The sequence below is a fragment of the Dermochelys coriacea genome, chromosome 2 (genome assembly GCF_009764565.3).
Source record: "Dermochelys coriacea isolate rDerCor1 chromosome 2, rDerCor1.pri.v4, whole genome shotgun sequence".
NCBI classification, from domain to species: Eukaryota; Metazoa; Chordata; order Testudines; family Dermochelyidae; genus Dermochelys; species Dermochelys coriacea.
The window spans coordinates 116226930-116245405 of NC_050069.1; the positions used below are offsets into that span (position 1 = coordinate 116226930).

The following is an 18476-nucleotide window of genomic DNA, read 5'->3' on the forward strand; positions in this document are numbered from 1 at the left end:
AAGTCACCCTTTAATCTTCTCTTTGTTAAACTAAAGAGATTGAGCTCTTTGAATCTATCACTCTAAAGCACATTTTCTGATCCTTTACTTATTCTCATGACTCTTCTCTGAACCCTCTCCAGTTTATCAACGTACCAGAGTTGAATCACTCAGTGAAGGCCACGTTGCAAGTAGCTACAGTGTTCAGATAATACAGCCAGTGGTGAGCTGGAGCTGGTTCGCACCGGTTCATGCAAACTGGTTGTTAAATTTTGAAGCCGGTTTAGAACCGGTTGTTAAAGGGGTGGGCAAACTCAGGCCCGCGGGCCACATCCGGCCCGCGAGACTGTCCTGTCCGGCCCGCCTAAGCTCTCGGCTGGGGAGGCTCTCCGGAGAATCCCTTTTTAATTTTTACTCACCCAGCGGCGCTCCAGGTCTTTGGTGGCGGGTCACCCGGAGGCAGGACAAAGCCCTGGCTGGGATGATTTAGTTGGGGATTGGTCCTGCTTTGAGCAGGGGGTTGGACTAGATGACCTCCTGAGGTCCCTTCCAACCCTGATATTCTCTGATTCCTTCACTTGCTCCGGTTCTTTGGCGGCACGTCCTTCAGTGCCACCAAAGACCCAGAGCGACTGAAGAAACTGGTTCTTCAGCTTTTGGCAGCTCCTCACTGAATACAGCCCTGTGCTATGCTCATTCACATGGAGAAAGGAAAAGATGAAGACAAAGTATGGAGTATGAACAAGCAGCAGCTCAAGATCCCTCCCATAATTGTAAGCATCTGTTGGGATGAGGTCACTTACTACTGTGCTGCTTCATACACTATGTCCCTTCTAGCCTGAAAGAAAAGGAGGACTTGTGGCACCTTAGAGACTAACACATTTATTTGAGCATAAGCTTTCGTGAGCTACAGCTCACTTCATCAGATGCATTCGGTGAAAAATACAGTGGGGAGATTTATATACACACCCAGAGAACGTGAAACAATGGGTTTTATCATACACACTATAAGGAGAGTGATCACTTAAGATGAGCCATCACCAGCAGCGGGGGGGGGGGGGGGGGGGGAGGAAGAAAACCTTTCATGGTGACAAGCAAGGTAGGCTATTTCCAGTAGTTAACAAGAACCTTGCTTGTCACCATGAAAGGTTTTCCTCCTTTCACCCCCCTGCTGCTGGTGATGGCTCATCTTAAGTGATCACTCTCCTTACAGTGTGTATGATAAAACCCATTGTTTCACGTTCTCTGGGTGTGTATATAAATCTCCCCACTGTATTTTCCACCCAATGCACCCGATGAAGTGAGCTGTAGCTCACGAAAGCTTATGCTCAAATAAATTTGTTAGTCTCTAAGGTGCCACAAGTTCTCCTTTTCTTTTTTGCAAATACAGACTAACACGGCTGCTACTCTGAAACCTTCTAGCCTGGAGATTGTTACCACTGCTTAAAAGAGCAGTTAAATGTACCTAATGATATGGTGCACAGGCCTTCCACTTTGAATCTTCCCTGGCCTGAAAAATTGTTGGGACATCGGATGCGAGAGATTGCATCTATGCTCCTGTCGGTGTGCTGATCAGGGAAGGACCTGGTTGTTAGCACATATTTCAGTATTAGAAAGCAAACAGTTATTCCCAAAGTACAGCAGCTCTTCTTTAAAACCCCATTCATTGTTAACTGGCATCTAATTATGCAATGGAAATAGTATCACTCAGGCTGCACAATTAAGAAGAAGACATACAGGCTGTAGATGTTCTGCTGGGCTGCAGAACAAAAAGGGATTTGGTAATTGACAGTACTCAGTTTCCTTATCTCCTCATTGGAGTCAAGCTGTAGCTTGTTTTGGAGTCAGTCAACCTCTTGCAGGTCTGTTTTTGCCAGGGGTAGAAAGCTGTTGAAACAAAAAGTACTCATTGTAAAACAAGTTTGATATTGCTTTGTTTTCATTGTACCTGCTTCCAAAGGGGCCAGGAAGTGTATTCCATCCCTTTCAGAGTAATTTTAAAGAGGCCACACTGAGGAAGTTCTTATACTCTTGCCATCAATTGCTAAGATTTTAATATATTGACCCAATGGCTCTAACTCCCTGAAATGCAATTTTCTGTAGAATCCAAATTGTAAGAAGCTTCTTTTCTGGGGCTAGGGTTAAAAAAAACAACCCTCATAGCTCTAGTATTGTTTGAAATTCTGTTTTCAGGCCCCAATCCAGCAAAGCCGGTAAGTATGTGCTTAACTTTAAGTGCTTTGCTGGATTTAAAACTGAATCCTGGCCCTTGTTGTTGCTACAGGCCTCAATTTTATGAAGTAGTGAGTAGGAATGAGCTCATAATAAGGAGCTTGCTGGAGCTGCATAAACTAGCTAAGCTCTGCAGCATGGAGGCCTATTTGTAGCCTGAAGGGGTGGCATCCACTCCAGGATTGTCTTGTACCACAAAATATCTTTGCTATCTTTTGACATCTATTTTGTTTCTTCTTATACTGGCTCATGGTTTGCAGGAACAATTTTTCTAAGCTACTTTATGTATTCAGCTCTGAGATGGCATATAAAAATCCATCCCTGGCCAGCAAAGGGTTAATGATCTGCTGTGTTTCGGAGTAGCAGCCGTGTTAGTCTGTATTCGCAAAAAAGAAAAGGAGTACTTGTGCCACCTTAGAGACTAACAAATTTATTTGAGTATAAGCTCTGAAGTGAGCTGTAGCTCACGAAAGCTTATGCTCAAATAAATTTGTTAGTCTCTAAGGTGCTACAAGTACTCCTTTTCTTTTTTGACCTGCTGTGGGGCTCAGTCAGCCCCACCCTGCTACACCTGCAGTAGGTAGCATTGCTTGCTAGGAGGAGTTAAAAGGGGGAGAGCACAGTGCTTGTGATGGCTGGTTAGGAGGGAGAGTAAAATCACTAACTCTCTCTAAGAGAAGATTGAGCAGAGCTAGGAACTGCTTGAGAGATGGCTGCCTGTCAGAACCTCCCAGAGGGAAGGTATGCCTGATATGAGATTGTTCTTCTGATTTGTTACTGGTGACATGCCTATGGTTCTGGAGGCAGGTGGGTGCACTGGCTGGAGAAGCAACAGCCAAACAAAAAACGTTGTTTCTTCACCTATGACCAAGGACTTGGTAGTGGTTTGTGCTGAATCCAGGAGCACCCTGGATCAGAAACGCTTAAAATTATATACAATAGAAGCAAAACACATGGGGGGAGGGAATCCTCCCACAAGATTCAGAGGGAAACACTCTGAGCCAGTGAGAACTCTAGGATAATTAGGTCTGATTTTCCTGTTGCTTACTAAGGTGCCAGTTCTAATTTCAGTGGAGTTACTCTTGATTTATCAGACACCCCTGCATACTTCCCCTGGCCAGATCCTCAGCTGATATAAATTAATATAGCTCAATTGAAGTAAATGGAGCTGTGCCAGTTTACACCAGCTGATGATCCTGTCCTTTGACTTCTAAGAGAATAAATAATCTGTTTAGTACTCTGTTATTAACCAGTTCTCACCATGTCCATCCATGTGATGAATATATGCATTTGAAAAGGGCTGGTGTACTTTACTGTGCAATAAAAACTGGTTGTAGGCTCCAAGTCCTTGAACAGAGATCTTAATTGTTCCTTCCTATAGATGTAGAGAAAATAGCTTTATATTTGAACAGCCAGATGACATCTATGGTTTAATCTCAACAGTTTTTTGTTAGATACAGCAGCAATAAATCACTCAATGCCTCATCTATGCTGTAATGTTGAACTAAAAAGTAAAAATTGGCTATTTGCCACTGCTAGAGAGACTAGATCCAATAGTTTATAAAAAATATGAGCTTTTTTGCTAGTCTAATAGTTTTATGGTTGGAAGAAAGGCCAAACAACTACCTCTTTAACAACAAAGGACTGTAAGTTCTTTTAATTTAAATACCCATTTTTAAAAGCCCATGTGTGCCAGGGTGCTATCATTCCTGTCTCATAATCAAACAGCAATCAATAAAAGACCACCATATTCTGCAGTCAGAGGAATGATCTTGGGAGAAACAGCAACATACAAATAGCCAGCAAAGATCTCTTTAAGGCAGCTTTTTAAATATTGTTTAGCACTGCTCTTTGTGTGGGCAATGGAAATATAAAGGTAAAACACACAGAGAGAGCCTGTAACTATAGCATCATAGTATTTTTAACATTCTAAACTCACTTTCTTGTTTTACATCTAGCCACTCCAGTTTATTTCACAAGATGAGGTTTAACTGTTTAGGGCAGAAAAAAATTAGTTCTAACATCTCATCTAAAACCTATAGGCCAGTTCCTCAGGTGTTAAAAAATCGGTATAGCTCCATTGACTTCCTTCCACTCTGAAGGCGACACTGATTTACACCCGGTGAGGAACTTCTCACATAATATCAGTCATTGGTTCAAAGGCTTATTTTATCCTTGTTGATAAAAAACAGACCTTCTACTGAGGATATTTATTTTGACACATTTAGACCAGGTGTAAGAATTAAGGTTTTTTCCTTGTACTACTTTTTCTGCATTTTTACTGGTGGATGAGTATGATGGAAAAAGAATATGGCTAAGCAATATGTAACTATGCAGTCATAAGCATTTTGATACTGATCTTCCGGAGCTGTCTATCCACAATATCCCTTCCCAGATTACATTTAGATTATTAATTGTATTTTTTGATACTGAAGAATAAACAATACTTAATGAGAACAGGAAAGGACCTACCTCTCAAAAAAGCCTCTTCCTCATTATTCCATGAATAGTTTTAGGGCCTCTTCATTTTCAACCTTGCAGGTACCATTGGCAGCTAGGGGTAATAGTAATGGGCTTTGAAAGACAATTGGTGAAAATCCTTGTCCTATTGACTTCACTGTGGCCATGATTTCATCCCATATTAATGGTTCTCAAACTTTTGTACTGATGACCCCTTTCATATAAAAAGCCTCTGAGTGTGATGCCCCTTATAAATTAAAAACACTTTTTAATATATTTAACACCATTATAAATGCTGGATGCTACACGGGGGTTTAGGGTGGAGGGGGACAGCTTGTGAACCCCCCCATGTAATAACTTCATGACCCCCCTGAGGGGTCCCGACCCCCCAGTTTGAGAACCCCTGTCCTATATCATCATTCCCCGCAGAAAACAGTGATAGAAAGTCTAAATCATTTTTGCTTATCGGTGCCAACAAGTGTGAACAAGACAACTGCAGCCAGGAATTCTTCCTCACACAAGGTAGGTGCAATTTTGCTCTATGCCTTCCCCTCCTGCAGAGGTGGAGCTGATAATTTTTTTAATCAATAAAAAGCAACCATATTATGCAACCAGAGCAAGGGGATTAAGTAAGTGCTGAATTTTAAGGGGCATAATATAGTGGAACCTGATTACAATGGCATAAAACTTCAATTTAAGCAGACACACATTTCACTATAGCATTCTTTACATAGGGTTTCCAACTGCATTTTGCAACCATTTGAAAATAATACAGGTTAAACTTTGTTGTGACTAAATTAGGATGTACTATTGCTTGACCAGCCAGTATGGATAGCTTGGAAACAAAAACACACATTCTCTAGCCTACCACTACCTGGATAAAGCATTAATTTTTGGCCAGGTGATATGTAACATGTTCCTTAAAGATCTTTCAGAGAATCCATGATCTGTACAACAAAATAAAATGTAGATTTGCCACCTGCCTCTATTTACCCATCAGCATTCCCCAAGAAACAGATGCTGTCATTGACGGCCGTAATCAGTGAATCTCTCTCAGCTTCTAATACCACAAATGCCTATATCAGTTGTGTGTTAAAGCACTCTTAAGTACTAAACTTATGTTGCAACTTTAGCTCTGCCCCTTAGTGCATATGCATTATGACACAGTCTTCAATTACATGATCACATACTATTTCTCAAAGAAATAATATTTCTTAAGGCGTATACCAAGAAAAAATGGCATTTCCTGTGTGGAACTATTGGCTGCTCACCACTGGAACACAGCATCCTACACACCTTATGAAACCCATACGAGAGAGCTCTTTTTCCAATTCAGTTTAGGAATTCTGCAGTAGAGAACTCCTGCAGGTTTCATCTTGCAAGATATGTAGTGCATGAGGTGGGATTTCTGCAAAATTTGCTTCATTCACTGCACACTTTACAAAATGGATAGTAAGAGTCCAATCCTGAAAAGTAATGGGTACCTACTATGAACTGCTGAGCTTCCTCAACTTTCATTCCTAAATTAGTGGGATTTGGGGAACCTCAAATTGTTACTAGGAAAAAGGTGCATCTTTAACCTTTGTTAAGCTAAAATGTGTCCACTAACCCTGTTAAATTGTAATGAAGATAAAACAGTTGTAGTTCTAAAGTACATTACCTGGCTAAGGTAAACTTTTGGCTCCCTACAGATCTACCTTGACTAGCTATCACATATTAAAACTAAGGCTTTGTCTTCACTGACACAGAGCTGTCTTTTTTTACAGCACGATAACAAACATGCAGTAGTTATTTAGCTCTAAAAGTCTAATTAAAGACAAAGTACTTGTGGTGCTCACCATGAGGTACCTAGGCAAAGTCAGCACTATAACCCCAGTCAGTGGTTGACTTTATCTGGTTGACCTTGCAATAAAACTATAGTGCCTTGGGTCCACTATGTTTTTACAGCAGGATATCTATCCCTCAGTCAAAACGCATCTATTTTGTCAGTGAAGACCTGGCCTACAACTCTCGTCTTAACCAGATTTTAACATGGGTTAGTTAACGCATGTTCGCATCACATGGGTGAAAAAATATACCTGTTGTCTTGTGAAGACAAATACTTATGTTTATAAAATACGATGAATCTTTTAAATAGTTATCCTTGTTCTTTAAATAAATCAGAAAAGTATTTCAGTTCTTCATGATCCTGAGTGCCCTCAACTAACACTGAAGAATTATGTGTGTTCAGCGCCTCATGTAATTGGGCCCTTTGCTTCACCAAAACTAAAATTTGGGTCCAAACCTAATAGTAGTTTTATTGCAAAAGATATCATCTAAGGCTGTAAAACACAATCCTGTGCTGTATTCCTCTATCACTTTTCCTCACCATGTGCAAACTAGAAACCATTTATAAAAGGTGAACAAGCTTCATGTGCTGTTAATTATATTTGAAAATTATACAGTATTTATGAAAACATATAAACAATTATTAGAACTAGCTGCTATGCAAAATTCTCCGAATAGCTGTAACAAGGGATGGTGTCCCTAGCCTCTGTTTGCTAGAAGCTGGGAATAGGCGACGAGGAATGAATCACTTGATTACCTGTTCTGTTAATTCCCTCTGGGGCACCTGGCATTGGCCATTGTCAGAAGACAGGATACTGGGCTTGATGGACCTTTGGTCTGACCGAGTATGGCCTTTCTTATGTTCTTAATGTGCACCAACCTTGACCTAAAATGTGCCTGGTATTGCAGGCCATGACCTCTAAGTAGAAACTATGAAACTACGTTTGTAGTTTTGTAAAGCAAGCAAGATGACATCAAGATACTAGTTTAGGTACCAAATTTTTTCTCGCCACTTAGTTTTACTTACACTAGATCAAATCTGAATGACCAAAAATAATATTATATATACCTTATATATATATATATATATATATATATATAAGGTATATACATGCTGTAGCATCTAGTTCTCCCTTTTTTCAAAATAACAAACTACAGATATTGGACAAGTCTCTAGTAATTTTGTATAACTACAAGTAAACCTCGTTCATAATTCTCAAATCCTTTAAAATTATTCTTTTGATTACACTTCCTCACAATAAACATACAAATAGATCCTATTATAAATGAGCAGAGATTAATCATTCCATTGGTACAAAAGCCTAAAACTGATAGACCTATTGGAATGAAAAAAATCAGTTTATCCATAGTTATGCCCATTTTAGATATTTACAAAACACCTGACTATTAACATGCACACTCTTGTAATACTTAAAGGGCAATTTATAAAAGGGTTAATTTTAATCAGTGCTATAAAATGAAAAACACAGGCAAGAATAGACATACAGTAGAGGTGGAAGCCTACACCTCCCAGTGGCTAGATCCATACATTGCAATAGTCTAACAAAGGAAAAAGCTTCAAATCCTTGGTAATGGCAGCTGCGAACTTTTAAAAGTATTACACAGAGGGCTCAGTTTTGCGGACACGTATGTGAGTAACTTTACTCATGTGAATAGTCCCATTGTTACTTGCATTGACTTTCTTCTGTAGGATGAGACCCCAAAGTAATCTCAAAGGAGCAGGATGGATTAAAATAAATTACCTGTAAGGGAATATCCAAATAAGTAATTTACACCTCCAGATATTTAACAAACTGAGGCCATAATTATGCAACCTTTATTTGAATTACCAACCCACATACGGGTCACAGGTGGAGACCCCAAGCGAAGTAACCTGGTGTAGGGGGTTGGACTAGATGATCTCCTGAGGTCCCTTCCAACCCTGATATTCTATGATTCTGTGCACAGGATAAAGATTCGGATATTCCTAAATTAAAATTCAAATCAAACACAATCTCCCTCAGAGGCCTTGGGCAAAGTCACCCTTGATCATAGGTACTAGAACTGGGAGTGCTGCAGCATCCCCAGGCTTGAAGTGGTTTCCATTATATACAGGATTTACAGGTTGGTTCACTGGCTCTCCGCACCCCCACTAGAAAAATTGTTCTATCACCTCTGCCCTTGAGGATGAATTTTTGCACTCTCCCTCCATTGCTCTGTCTGTAAAAGTGAGATACTTAACCTTAACTGTGTTTTGAGGATTAATTAGTGACAGTCTGCACGGGGCTATTTAAGAGGTCAGTTTTACTTTTTATGCTTTGTCTAGTGATGTAATGCAGTGTGGGTTTTGTTTTTTTTTAAAATCAGAAAGGTCAGGTAGGGGTTATATTACAATCAGATGTAAAACTTGATTGATTTTTATTAGCAAGCATCTGTCTCCTACAGTTATGTTAATTAGAGCTAATTTGTGGTGTTAAAATGACCAACTTTTTTTTGTTTGCATCAGTATAACTTTTTAAAGCTTGTTTTATCACTTCTTGCACTTTGCATCATTATACCAGTCATGGGCATTTTAGAAAATATTGCAGTTCAGGCTTTTTTTTTTTTTTTTTTGGATTTGAATAGTTAACCTTGGCTTTATTTGAACAAAGCAGAGGAGAAGAGTGAAAATTCTAGACAGCACTCATTTCATTTCACCTTCTAAATTATCAAAAGTGTTGACTTCTCCTATCTCATGTTACAAATTTAGGTGTGAATACTGCTTGCCTGGATCAGAATGGTGGTCCCATTTAAGCTAACCTCACTACTTATGTGAGCAAGGCAAGCAGGATCTAGCTGTCTGGACCCAATCCTGGGAGGCAGCAAGCATTCTCACTGTCTGCTGCTTTCTACTATGTTTTTCTAGACACAACAACTGTATACTTTGCCTGACAGAATTTAGATAAAGTGACAACAAAACTATTTATTTTGCATTTATTCAGCACCTCAAAATACCTGGTCCGCCATGAATCAGGCTCCTAGCTGTGCTGCAGTACAAATACAGTAAGTAAAAGTAAAGTCTCCATATGAGCTTGTGACTTCCATAACATTCTGCATCAATCGGTCTCAAAATGGCAGCTTCACCAACAGCCTACTGGAATTCTGAATCTGCAGTACTACCACCATATAAACAATTACACAGCTGTGTAAATCAATGGGAGTAGGAGCAGGCCCTGTGTAAAGAAAACCAACAATGTGAAGGCCTGATGCTGAACACCTGCAACTCCTATTAACTGCTGTGGAGCTTGTTTGTGCTTAGTACCTTCCATCATCAGACAACAGAGCTTTCCCATTTGAACTCTTCCAGCAGTAGCACCAAGACTGTACTGATATGAAAAAGTCACTGAAGCAGGTGGTGGTGCTGGATAAACATTTCTCCTGAAAGAGTCCCGAATGCAGGAAAGCACTTTAATTGCTTAAACCCTTGCCCATTCAGGAAAGCACTTCAGTATGTGCTTGAGTTCTATGGGGCTTAGCAAATGCTTTCTGGGGTTGGGGTGAGAGCTCTTGTGAATTTCAGCCTGCAAGACTAAGGTGGAGAGAGTGGAAAGTGGGCTTCTGAGTCTTCTGTCCTGTAGCCTCAGGCAGGGGCTCTCAAACTTCATTTTCCCCCAGCCCCCTTACGACAGCAAAAATTACTACACAACCCCAAGACAGGGGACCAAATCCTGAGCCTGCTTGAGCTATGCCACCCCACGTGTGAGGCCCAAAGCCTCAGCCCTAGGCAGACCAAAACTGAAGCCAAAGGGCTTCAGCCCCAGGCAAGGGGCCCATAACCTGATCCCTGCCACACAGGGCTTCAGCCTTAGGTAGCCGGGGCCAAAGCTGAAGTCCAAGACCCACAAGTCTAAGCCAGTCCTGACGCCGCCATTAAGATGGGCTCGTGACCCACTTTGGGGTCCTGCCTCACAAGGTGAGAACCACTGGCCTAAGGCATGTAGGTTCCCTAGTCTGAAGCAAAAAGTCCCATAGCAGGGATGGAAGCTTGGCTCTTACAGCCCCTGCAGAGGGGAAAGGAAATTGTTCACAGAGGTGGGTTTTCTTCTCCTGCTAGCGCGCTCCTCGCTGGCTACTGCAGCCCCTCACCTCCCACCACAGAAAAAACTAGGCAGCGTGAAACGGCAGCAACCTCCCAGGTAGCAAAACGCCCCCCGCAGCATGACGGCAGGCGTCAGAGCGGCAGCCCTTGCAGGGAGCAGCCGGCCCTCTCGGGGCTGGGAAACGAGTTGCCAAACCGCGGCAGCTACAGGACGGCGGCACGCGCGCGCGCCCCGGCCCCGGCCCCGGCCCCGGCCGCGTGCCGGAGCAAACAGCGGGGCGGCGTTTGACGCTCCGCGAGCGCAGCGGGCCCGCCGCGCGCGCGCGCCACCCTGGTCATTGCTCGCCGCAGGGAGCCCTGCCGGCTCACGTGGTCAGCGCCCGGGCCCGGCCGCGGCGGCGCAGGGAGATGGGCGGGTCCCCTTCTCCTTGCCCCGCCCCCACGCGTCCCCCGCCGTCGCCTAGGAGACGAGTCCCACCCCGGCCGGGTTGGAGGAACTCACTGCAGGGGCGCTGCCGGCGGTTCGAGGTCGGGATGCGCCGCGCGCCAGAGGGGGGCGGCCCCGGCACCAGCGGCCAGGAGCGCAGCAGTGAGTGCGGGGTGGGGGCAGGGGGCGGGAGGAAGGAGTAGGAAGGGGGAGACGATGCGGGAAGGGCTGGGGGGACATGGGGTTGGGAGGATGACGGCGGGGGGGCTAGAGCAGGGGCTGATGGGCGGGGGGGGGGGTAGCAGGGATGGGCATGTCGCCTCCAGATGGACTTGTTTTTTTGTTCTGGGGGGAGGTGGGTTGTGGGGCAAGCCAGAGGAGGAATTATTCTTCCCCCCCCCCAAAAAAAAAAAATACACGTGTCTCTGACTGTGCCCCCCCCTCCCTATGGTGCAGTTTGACTTTCGTGCTTTAAAAGAGAGGCGCTGCCTTTTGCTCACTTCCTGACGCAGCCTTGAATCTCTCTCCTGTGGCTGTCTGGCTGAAGGGAGAGCCCGTCACGTGTCCAAGCAAGGCTTTAAATGCCTCGTTCGAAACAGGCACAGCATCCCCAAAGGCAGAGACTATAAACACTCTTCCTGAATGACAGGTTTCCGAGTAGCAGCCGTGTTAGTCTGTATCCTCAAAAAGAACAGGAGGACTTGGGGCACCTGAGAGACTAACACATTTATTAGAGCATAAGCTTTCGGTAAATGCATCCGATGAAGTGAGCTGTAGCTCAGGAAAGCTTATGCTCTAATAAATTTGTTAGTCTCTAAGGTGCCACAAGTCCTCCTTTTCTTTTTACTCTTCCTGAAGTTAGTCTTGCAATGAAGGCTGCTCCTTGCAAATGAATGAGAGACTTAAGAGTTCTGTTCACTCTCTTGGCCAGCAGTCGGCTAATAAAGCTGCAGCAGTCTCTGTGTCGCAGCCAGCTCCTGTAAAAGTCAACAATAAAGAAGTCAATGCAAGGCTAATTCCCCGCCTCCCCTCTGTCCTTCAGACTGCAGTCCTTCCTACCAGGCAAAACTTCTTCCATTGCCAGCTGTTAAGGTCAGTGGGAATTTGGTATGAGCAATGACTGTAGACTCTAAAAGGCATGATGATAACTTCTGCAAACCATCCTTGTATTGTTTACCTGATTCTCCACTTCCTTACTCTGCTTTATCCCAGTAGAATTACTCCTGGTTTAGAGTATGTGAGAGGAGAATTGGAGCCGTTTTCTAATTCTGTTCCGATAAAGATACAACACACTGGTAGCCCAATCTGGCTCCCATTGGCTCCCGTAAGTGTAGGCCCAAGCCCTGATAATGTTATGATATGTATTAATGAGGAGAGTCTGATTCTGATCTATGAGAACTATAAAACTTCTCAGGAAATCTTGATTTTTCACATCTTGAAAAAATGAGAGTTGTAGCCTCTTTTTTAAGACGAGCGTGAGCTTAATTCTAAAGGGGAAAATATATATTATCCTGACAGCCAACAATATAAAAATGAAACAATGTACCAAACCTTTTCAAAAAGTAAATTAATCTCCTTATGATACATATAATAACAAATATTTACTATGGGCCAGAGTGTGAATCCTTTACATATGTTGGTAAGGAGTTACTCTCATGAGTATGCCAATAGATGATTAAGGCTGTCAGAATTGAGCCCTAAATGCTCTATGTGTTCCCTTATGAGATTGAACAGTTTGAATAAGGGGTTCACAATCTGGCTCAAGAAATGTATGCACACATCTTAGAACTTGGTTACTATCTGTTTTAATCATATTGTATACTAACTACTCAGATGTTTTTAAGGGACATAGTCTGGTTTTTAAAATTTGTTTTATTTTTGTTTTTAAAAGTATTGCTACTATTTTACTAATAAAGCAATTTTAACAGAACAGGATCATTTAGGGCCTAGTCCTGCAAGCTTTACTCATCTTGGGTAGTGCCTTGCTCCTTGAATAGTCCCATTGATTTCAATAAATCAGTGTAAATAGGGTTGGCAAAATTGGGCTTTCAGTGTTTTATTTATCTGCATGGAGGCTCCTTAGTGGATTGCATTTTCTAGTTTGTAGTTTACTGTATTTTAGGGTTTGGGTAGCTTGTCTTTTCTTGCATGCAACTGTTGAATCTGTTCCGTGGAAATGCATTATAAATGTGCTTCAGGGACTTTGGTGATTTGCTGTTTACCCACTGTATATTTTAAAATTACAAATGGACATATTAAAATCAATGATGACATTGCTGACTGTTGCTATTGCTTAAATAAGATAATAAGATGGTAATGCTACAAATGTGAAAATATACTTTCAAAATTGACTTTCAAAATTGCTCAGATTCTGCAAGTGTAGGCAAACTACTAGGGTCTTCCAAGCTATTGCAGTTTGTCCTCCATTTGTCCTCTGTTTTAATCCGTCCTTAATCTTATGAGAAGAGATTATTGGAAGTGTGTCACTATGAATAAGAAACAATCTGTTGTTTGCAGTAGGCTTTCTTCTTTCAGCTAAGTACAGGTGATGCTCCTGAATGTGGTGGCATATTTATTTCACAGAGCTGTGTAAGATTCAGGACATGAGATTGTGCAGAAGAATGTGTAGGCCTTATCCTGTTCAGCTAACAGTAAAACTCCTATTGACTTCAAAAGGGTCAGGACAGAAACCTCTGTTGCTACCAAGGGCCTAATCCTGCATTTCTTATAGTCCTCAATCTGTTGTTTTGGTTCCATAGGGAAGGCAGGATCGGGCTCTAAACTTGCAATGATAGACATTTTCACAGGGGAAAGAATTAATTTTGCTAGGTTAGCATGTATAGCATTTATTTGTGTTTAGTACACATCTGACTTAGTAACAATAATTTAAAATGTTGGAGGTCAATTTAAGTAATAAATAGGGATTACTTGAGAAGTGGTCAGGAGAGAAGTGTGAACAAAGAGCAGGACTTAGAGATAGGTCTAGGTTTCCAAGTTTGGATCTAGATCAGGCTCCAAATTACCCTAGAATTCAGGGTCCTCTTGTTTTCATTCAGTCTATTCTCGAGCTAGTGACCCATCATGAAGTTCAGATACACATATAAAGTTTCTGCATGTTCAGACCTGGGGTTACGGTTCAGATTTATTGTTAGTAGGGAGATTATATATAAACCACTTCCTTTGGGTATGGTGTACAGAGGTGTCAACATATTCTCATACAACTATACTGCTTTAACGCAGTGATTGTCCACTTAGTGTGATAGGCTAATGAAGGAACTTGTAAAGGGGAATCACCAACTTGAAAACTAATCAACTAAAGGGAATTAAAAGTATTTTCAAATATTAAACCAGTCTCTGGATTCCCCTGGCAATATTCATGGGGTTTTGTATTATTAGAGCTGTGTGAATAACTGATTTTTTTTTGGTTCACTGGCAGTTCTGAACAAAATTGAAAACATTATATATAAAAAAAAAATACACACACAAAACTGGCTTATCAGGATCATTTCACAGTATATAGACGTGTATATGAGATTTTTCAAAGCTGACTAAGTGACTTGAACACCGAATCCTATTAAAATTAGTCTCCTTCTGTATTTGTTATATATGCGTATTAATATATATTTTATATAGTTTCTGATGCTTTACATGCTGTCTTTTAAAGTGCAAATAACCATGCCTTCAAAGGGCTTTCTAAAATAAATCTTTGTATTTTTTAATAGCTATTTTTAAAGGATAAATAAAACTAAGCAATTAGATGAGTCTACCACGAGTAGGCCCGTTGAAGTTAATATGTGTAAAGGTTTGCAGGATTGGGGCCTAAAATTGCATACTTTAAATGGCATTATAAGGCAGCAGGTTGAAGATTGGGAGTCTAATTTTTTTTGCCTATTTAAAATTCCCACAATAATTTACTTCCAAATCTGCTGGGTAGTGTTGCTGTGCACTATTAAACAATTATTTCATTTCACCATAGAGGTGGCTGCATTTCAATGAGGGGCAAAATGATTACTTTATACTCTTTGTGGCTAAACTGGTGGAGGGTCAGTGCACAGGGAATAAGCAGAGTGGGTCATCTGCTACTGGCATCATGACAGCCAGTGCACAATTCCTCACTGATGCCAGAGGCACCACTGAATGGTGGGACAAGTTACTGCTTTTATAAGGAGGCTGTTTCAACCAAGCACATCCTGCAGACAGGAGTATGTGCTAGCCAGCTGCAAGGTTGGACATGTCTCCTAAACAGCAGAATACACCTACACTGGAATGTCATGTTCATGCTAGATTGTTAGCTTCTGGTGCTCTCAGTGATATGTGGAGAATTCTCACATTCTACAGGAAAAGCCACATGGATGTAGCAAGTTGCCTGATGCTTGTAGAACATATTCAGTTTAGATCTGCATCTTTAGTCCATATGGCAAAAAAACCCTGGCCATTCTGACATGTTCCATTATACAGCGAAAACATTAATATAAGATTCTTTATTCATGTTAGATATGAGTATTATATTGTATTTTTCCTAGAATACATTAATGTTAAAATTCACCTTTTTCACCCCCTTTTTTTTGTTTGTTATGTTTGTTAAGGATGTATGTAAGAATGGCTGCATTATTCCCTTCCTTGTTACTTTATTTCTGGATCTCAAAGTGGCTATAATCCTGAGGAAGAAGACCAAATATCTTAATAAATTATGACAAACAATCCACTGATATAACATCATCATTCTGGAAAAAACAAAAATTTGTCTTAAAAAAATTGAGTGTAGAAGTCCTCTAATAAAAGGAGACATTTAAAGTTTTCAAGGCTTTCAGCAATCCAGGTCTTACAAAATGAACCGTTACACAACCATGAAACAACTTGGTGACGGCACCTATGGCAGTGTACTCATGGGAAAGAGCAATGAGTCTGGAGAGCTTGTGGCTATCAAAAGGTATGTGATATTGAGTAAATGTACTCTTAAATAGTTAAGATTGTAACTCTTTTATACTATGCTATTTATGTACAAGAAAATAATTAAGACAATTTTTCAAGTAAACTAAGATCTTAAAAAACAAAGATTGTGTGTTCTTTTAGATGTCTGATTTGATGACCTTGGGCCATATTCTCAACTGGTGTAAAATACTGTGGTGCCATGGAAGTTAATTGAGTTACACCAGCCAAGGATATGGCCTCTGAATAAAACCAGAATGTGATTTAAAAATCAATCATTGGTGTTTTTTCTCCTGAAGTAACTTTAAAAGAAAGTAATAAGTGTGATCTTTCACCCAAAGAAGTCAAAGGGCAGAATTTGGCCTACAATTGATAATTTAGGAAAAGCTGCTGGATCAGTGGTTATATTTGTTACAGTTATACCATAATGCCCTGAATATCCTAGTAACTAATTTTTTGTCTATGTTGCATGTCAGAAATTTAAAGGTGACTGCAATATGCTTTTTGGTACTCTGTGAGATACTTTAAAGTGCTCACCAAATTCTTCTCATGTTTACATATTGAATTCCCATGATAGCTATGTTCCTCTGGGAAAAACAAAACTGTTTGCTTCAAGAGTGGGACTTGAGAGAGGTGTGGGTGAAAGAACTTGCTTGACAGCTGACCTGTGACTGTGGAACTCTGGGCCAGAAGAGACTGGAATAGCCACAAACCTCCAGATTCAAATAGAAACTATGCTTCTTACACATGGTCTTCCAACAATAAATATGTTAACTACTATAAAAACAGATATATTCCCTCTTAACTGGCAGATCGAGAGAAAGAAACAAAGATCCTTATGCATGCTTTAGCATTTGTAAGTAAGTTACTGTAATGATGAGTAATGTATAAGTACCTAGTTAAGTAAGTAAATAAGTAAGGTGACAGTTTGGTTTTAAATCTCTTCTTAAAACCATTAGCTCCTGGGCACTCCTAAATCCTTAAATTCTTATGATGAGTTTCAGGCCCTATCCGTTTTGTACAGAAGGGCATAAAATAGGTCTACAAAAGCAAACTTATTGTGACTCAGACATGATCCCATATAGAGCTTTTGGGGCAAATTATTCCTGTCAGTGGAGGGGAGTTCGGTTTCTAACCTCTAAGACTGAGCAATCTTTGCTAGATGTAGGGCAATTGGTCCAGGGAGCATATGAGAACAGTTACTATTCCCACTGACCGCAGGCTCTGCCCCAGTGTGGCTCCTCCATGGGTTTCTGGTGTAGAGGAATACCCCAGACCATGTTGTAACACTTTTGTGTCCTGATTGACTACTACTTTGCCCATATACACGTAAAAAGAAATTACCTTACTCTGGCCCATCGTAGAACGAGAAGTCTCTCTGTTCCTAAGGGTTTAAATTTGTTGTGCAAGAATGAGGTCTGACTCCATTAAATTTAATTTTTCTTTCACTACTTGTACTTTAGAAATGGTAGAACAGATGCATCTCATGTCTGATTAGATGCTGTAATAGATTACTGTAAGCAATATATTCCTGCCTGTTTGCTTTGCTACACAATCCACTCTAACATAGCTGCTTGTCATCAGGGAAACTAAATAATAAATGTAACTTCAAATTTTTCTTGGATCTTCTGGCAGGGTAAAGAGCAACACCAAAGCAATTCTGTTTCTACAGGAAGAAACATATTGTGGGCCCATGTGAGCAGGTGTCTTTCCCAACCTGCTTTAATACAGCCCTCATACTGTAGAGTTACAACTCTCTTCCTTCCCTCCCTTGGAATTTGGCTTTGTTTTCAAATGCTTGGTAACTGTATGCAAGCAAACAATACGCATTTTGATATGGCTAAATGTAAAGGTATACATCTAGGAACAAAGAATGTAGGCTGTACCATTGGATGGGAGACTCTCTCCTGGGAAGCAGTGTCTGTGGGGAAAAAGATGGGGGTTGTGGTGGATAATCAGCTGAACATGAGTTCCTGGTATGCTGCTGTGTCCAAAAGGGCTAATGTGATCCTTAGATGCATAAACAGGGGAATCTCAAGTAGGAGTAGGAAGGTTATTTTATCTCTGTATTTGGCACTGGTGCACCTGCTCCTGGAATACTGTGTCCATTTCTGGTCTGCAATTCAAGAAGGTTGTTGATAAATTGGAGTGGGCTCAAAGAAGAGCCATGAAAATGATTAAAGGATTAGAAAACATGACATAGTGATTGAACTCTTTGAATCCATCTATTTAGCTTAACAAAGAGAAGATTGAGTGACTTGATTAGTCTTTAAGAACCTACATGGGGAACAAATATTTAATAATAGACTCTGCAGTCTAACAAAGGAAGGTATAACACGATCCAATGCTTGGAAGTTGAAGCTAGACAAATTCAGGTTGTAAGTAAGGCATACATTTTTAATAGTGAGAGTAATTAACCATTGGATCAGTTTACCTAGGGTTGTGGTGGATTTTCCATCACTGGCAATTTTTAAATCAAGATGGGATGTGTTTCTAAAAGATCTGTCCCAGGAATTATTTTGGGGAAGTTCTATGGCCTGTGTT

At 41.0% G+C, this 18476-nt stretch overlaps 1 protein-coding gene and 1 long non-coding RNA gene across 7 annotated transcripts in view; one reads left to right on the plus strand and one right to left on the minus strand.

Annotated features, from left to right (window-relative positions):
- Positions 1 to 2857: 2857 nt before the first annotated feature.
- Positions 2858 to 18476, plus strand: part of MAK (male germ cell associated kinase) — a 65538-nt gene continuing 49919 nt past the window's right edge. For 2 of the 6 annotated variants that reach the window (XM_038393009.2, XM_043508341.1), the window contains exons 1-3: positions 11018 to 11165; positions 11938 to 12095; positions 15590 to 15933. In XM_038393009.2, the coding sequence (XP_038248937.1) occupies positions 15833 to 15933 (101 nt within the window). In that variant the 5' untranslated portion in view covers positions 11018 to 11165; positions 11938 to 12095; positions 15590 to 15832. Of the gene's footprint in view, positions 2953 to 10913; positions 11166 to 11934; positions 12096 to 15589; positions 15934 to 18476 lie in introns of those variants that run through there. The other 4 variants (XM_038393010.2, XM_038393011.2, XM_043508340.1 and 1 more) reach the window with 4 other exon arrangements.
- On the minus strand, positions 9029 to 10251 carry LOC122458773. The gene is made up of 2 exons (XR_006279011.1): positions 9800 to 10251; positions 9029 to 9710 (listed from the first exon to the last, which is right to left on the minus strand). It is a non-coding gene; the product is annotated as an uncharacterized LOC122458773 (long non-coding RNA).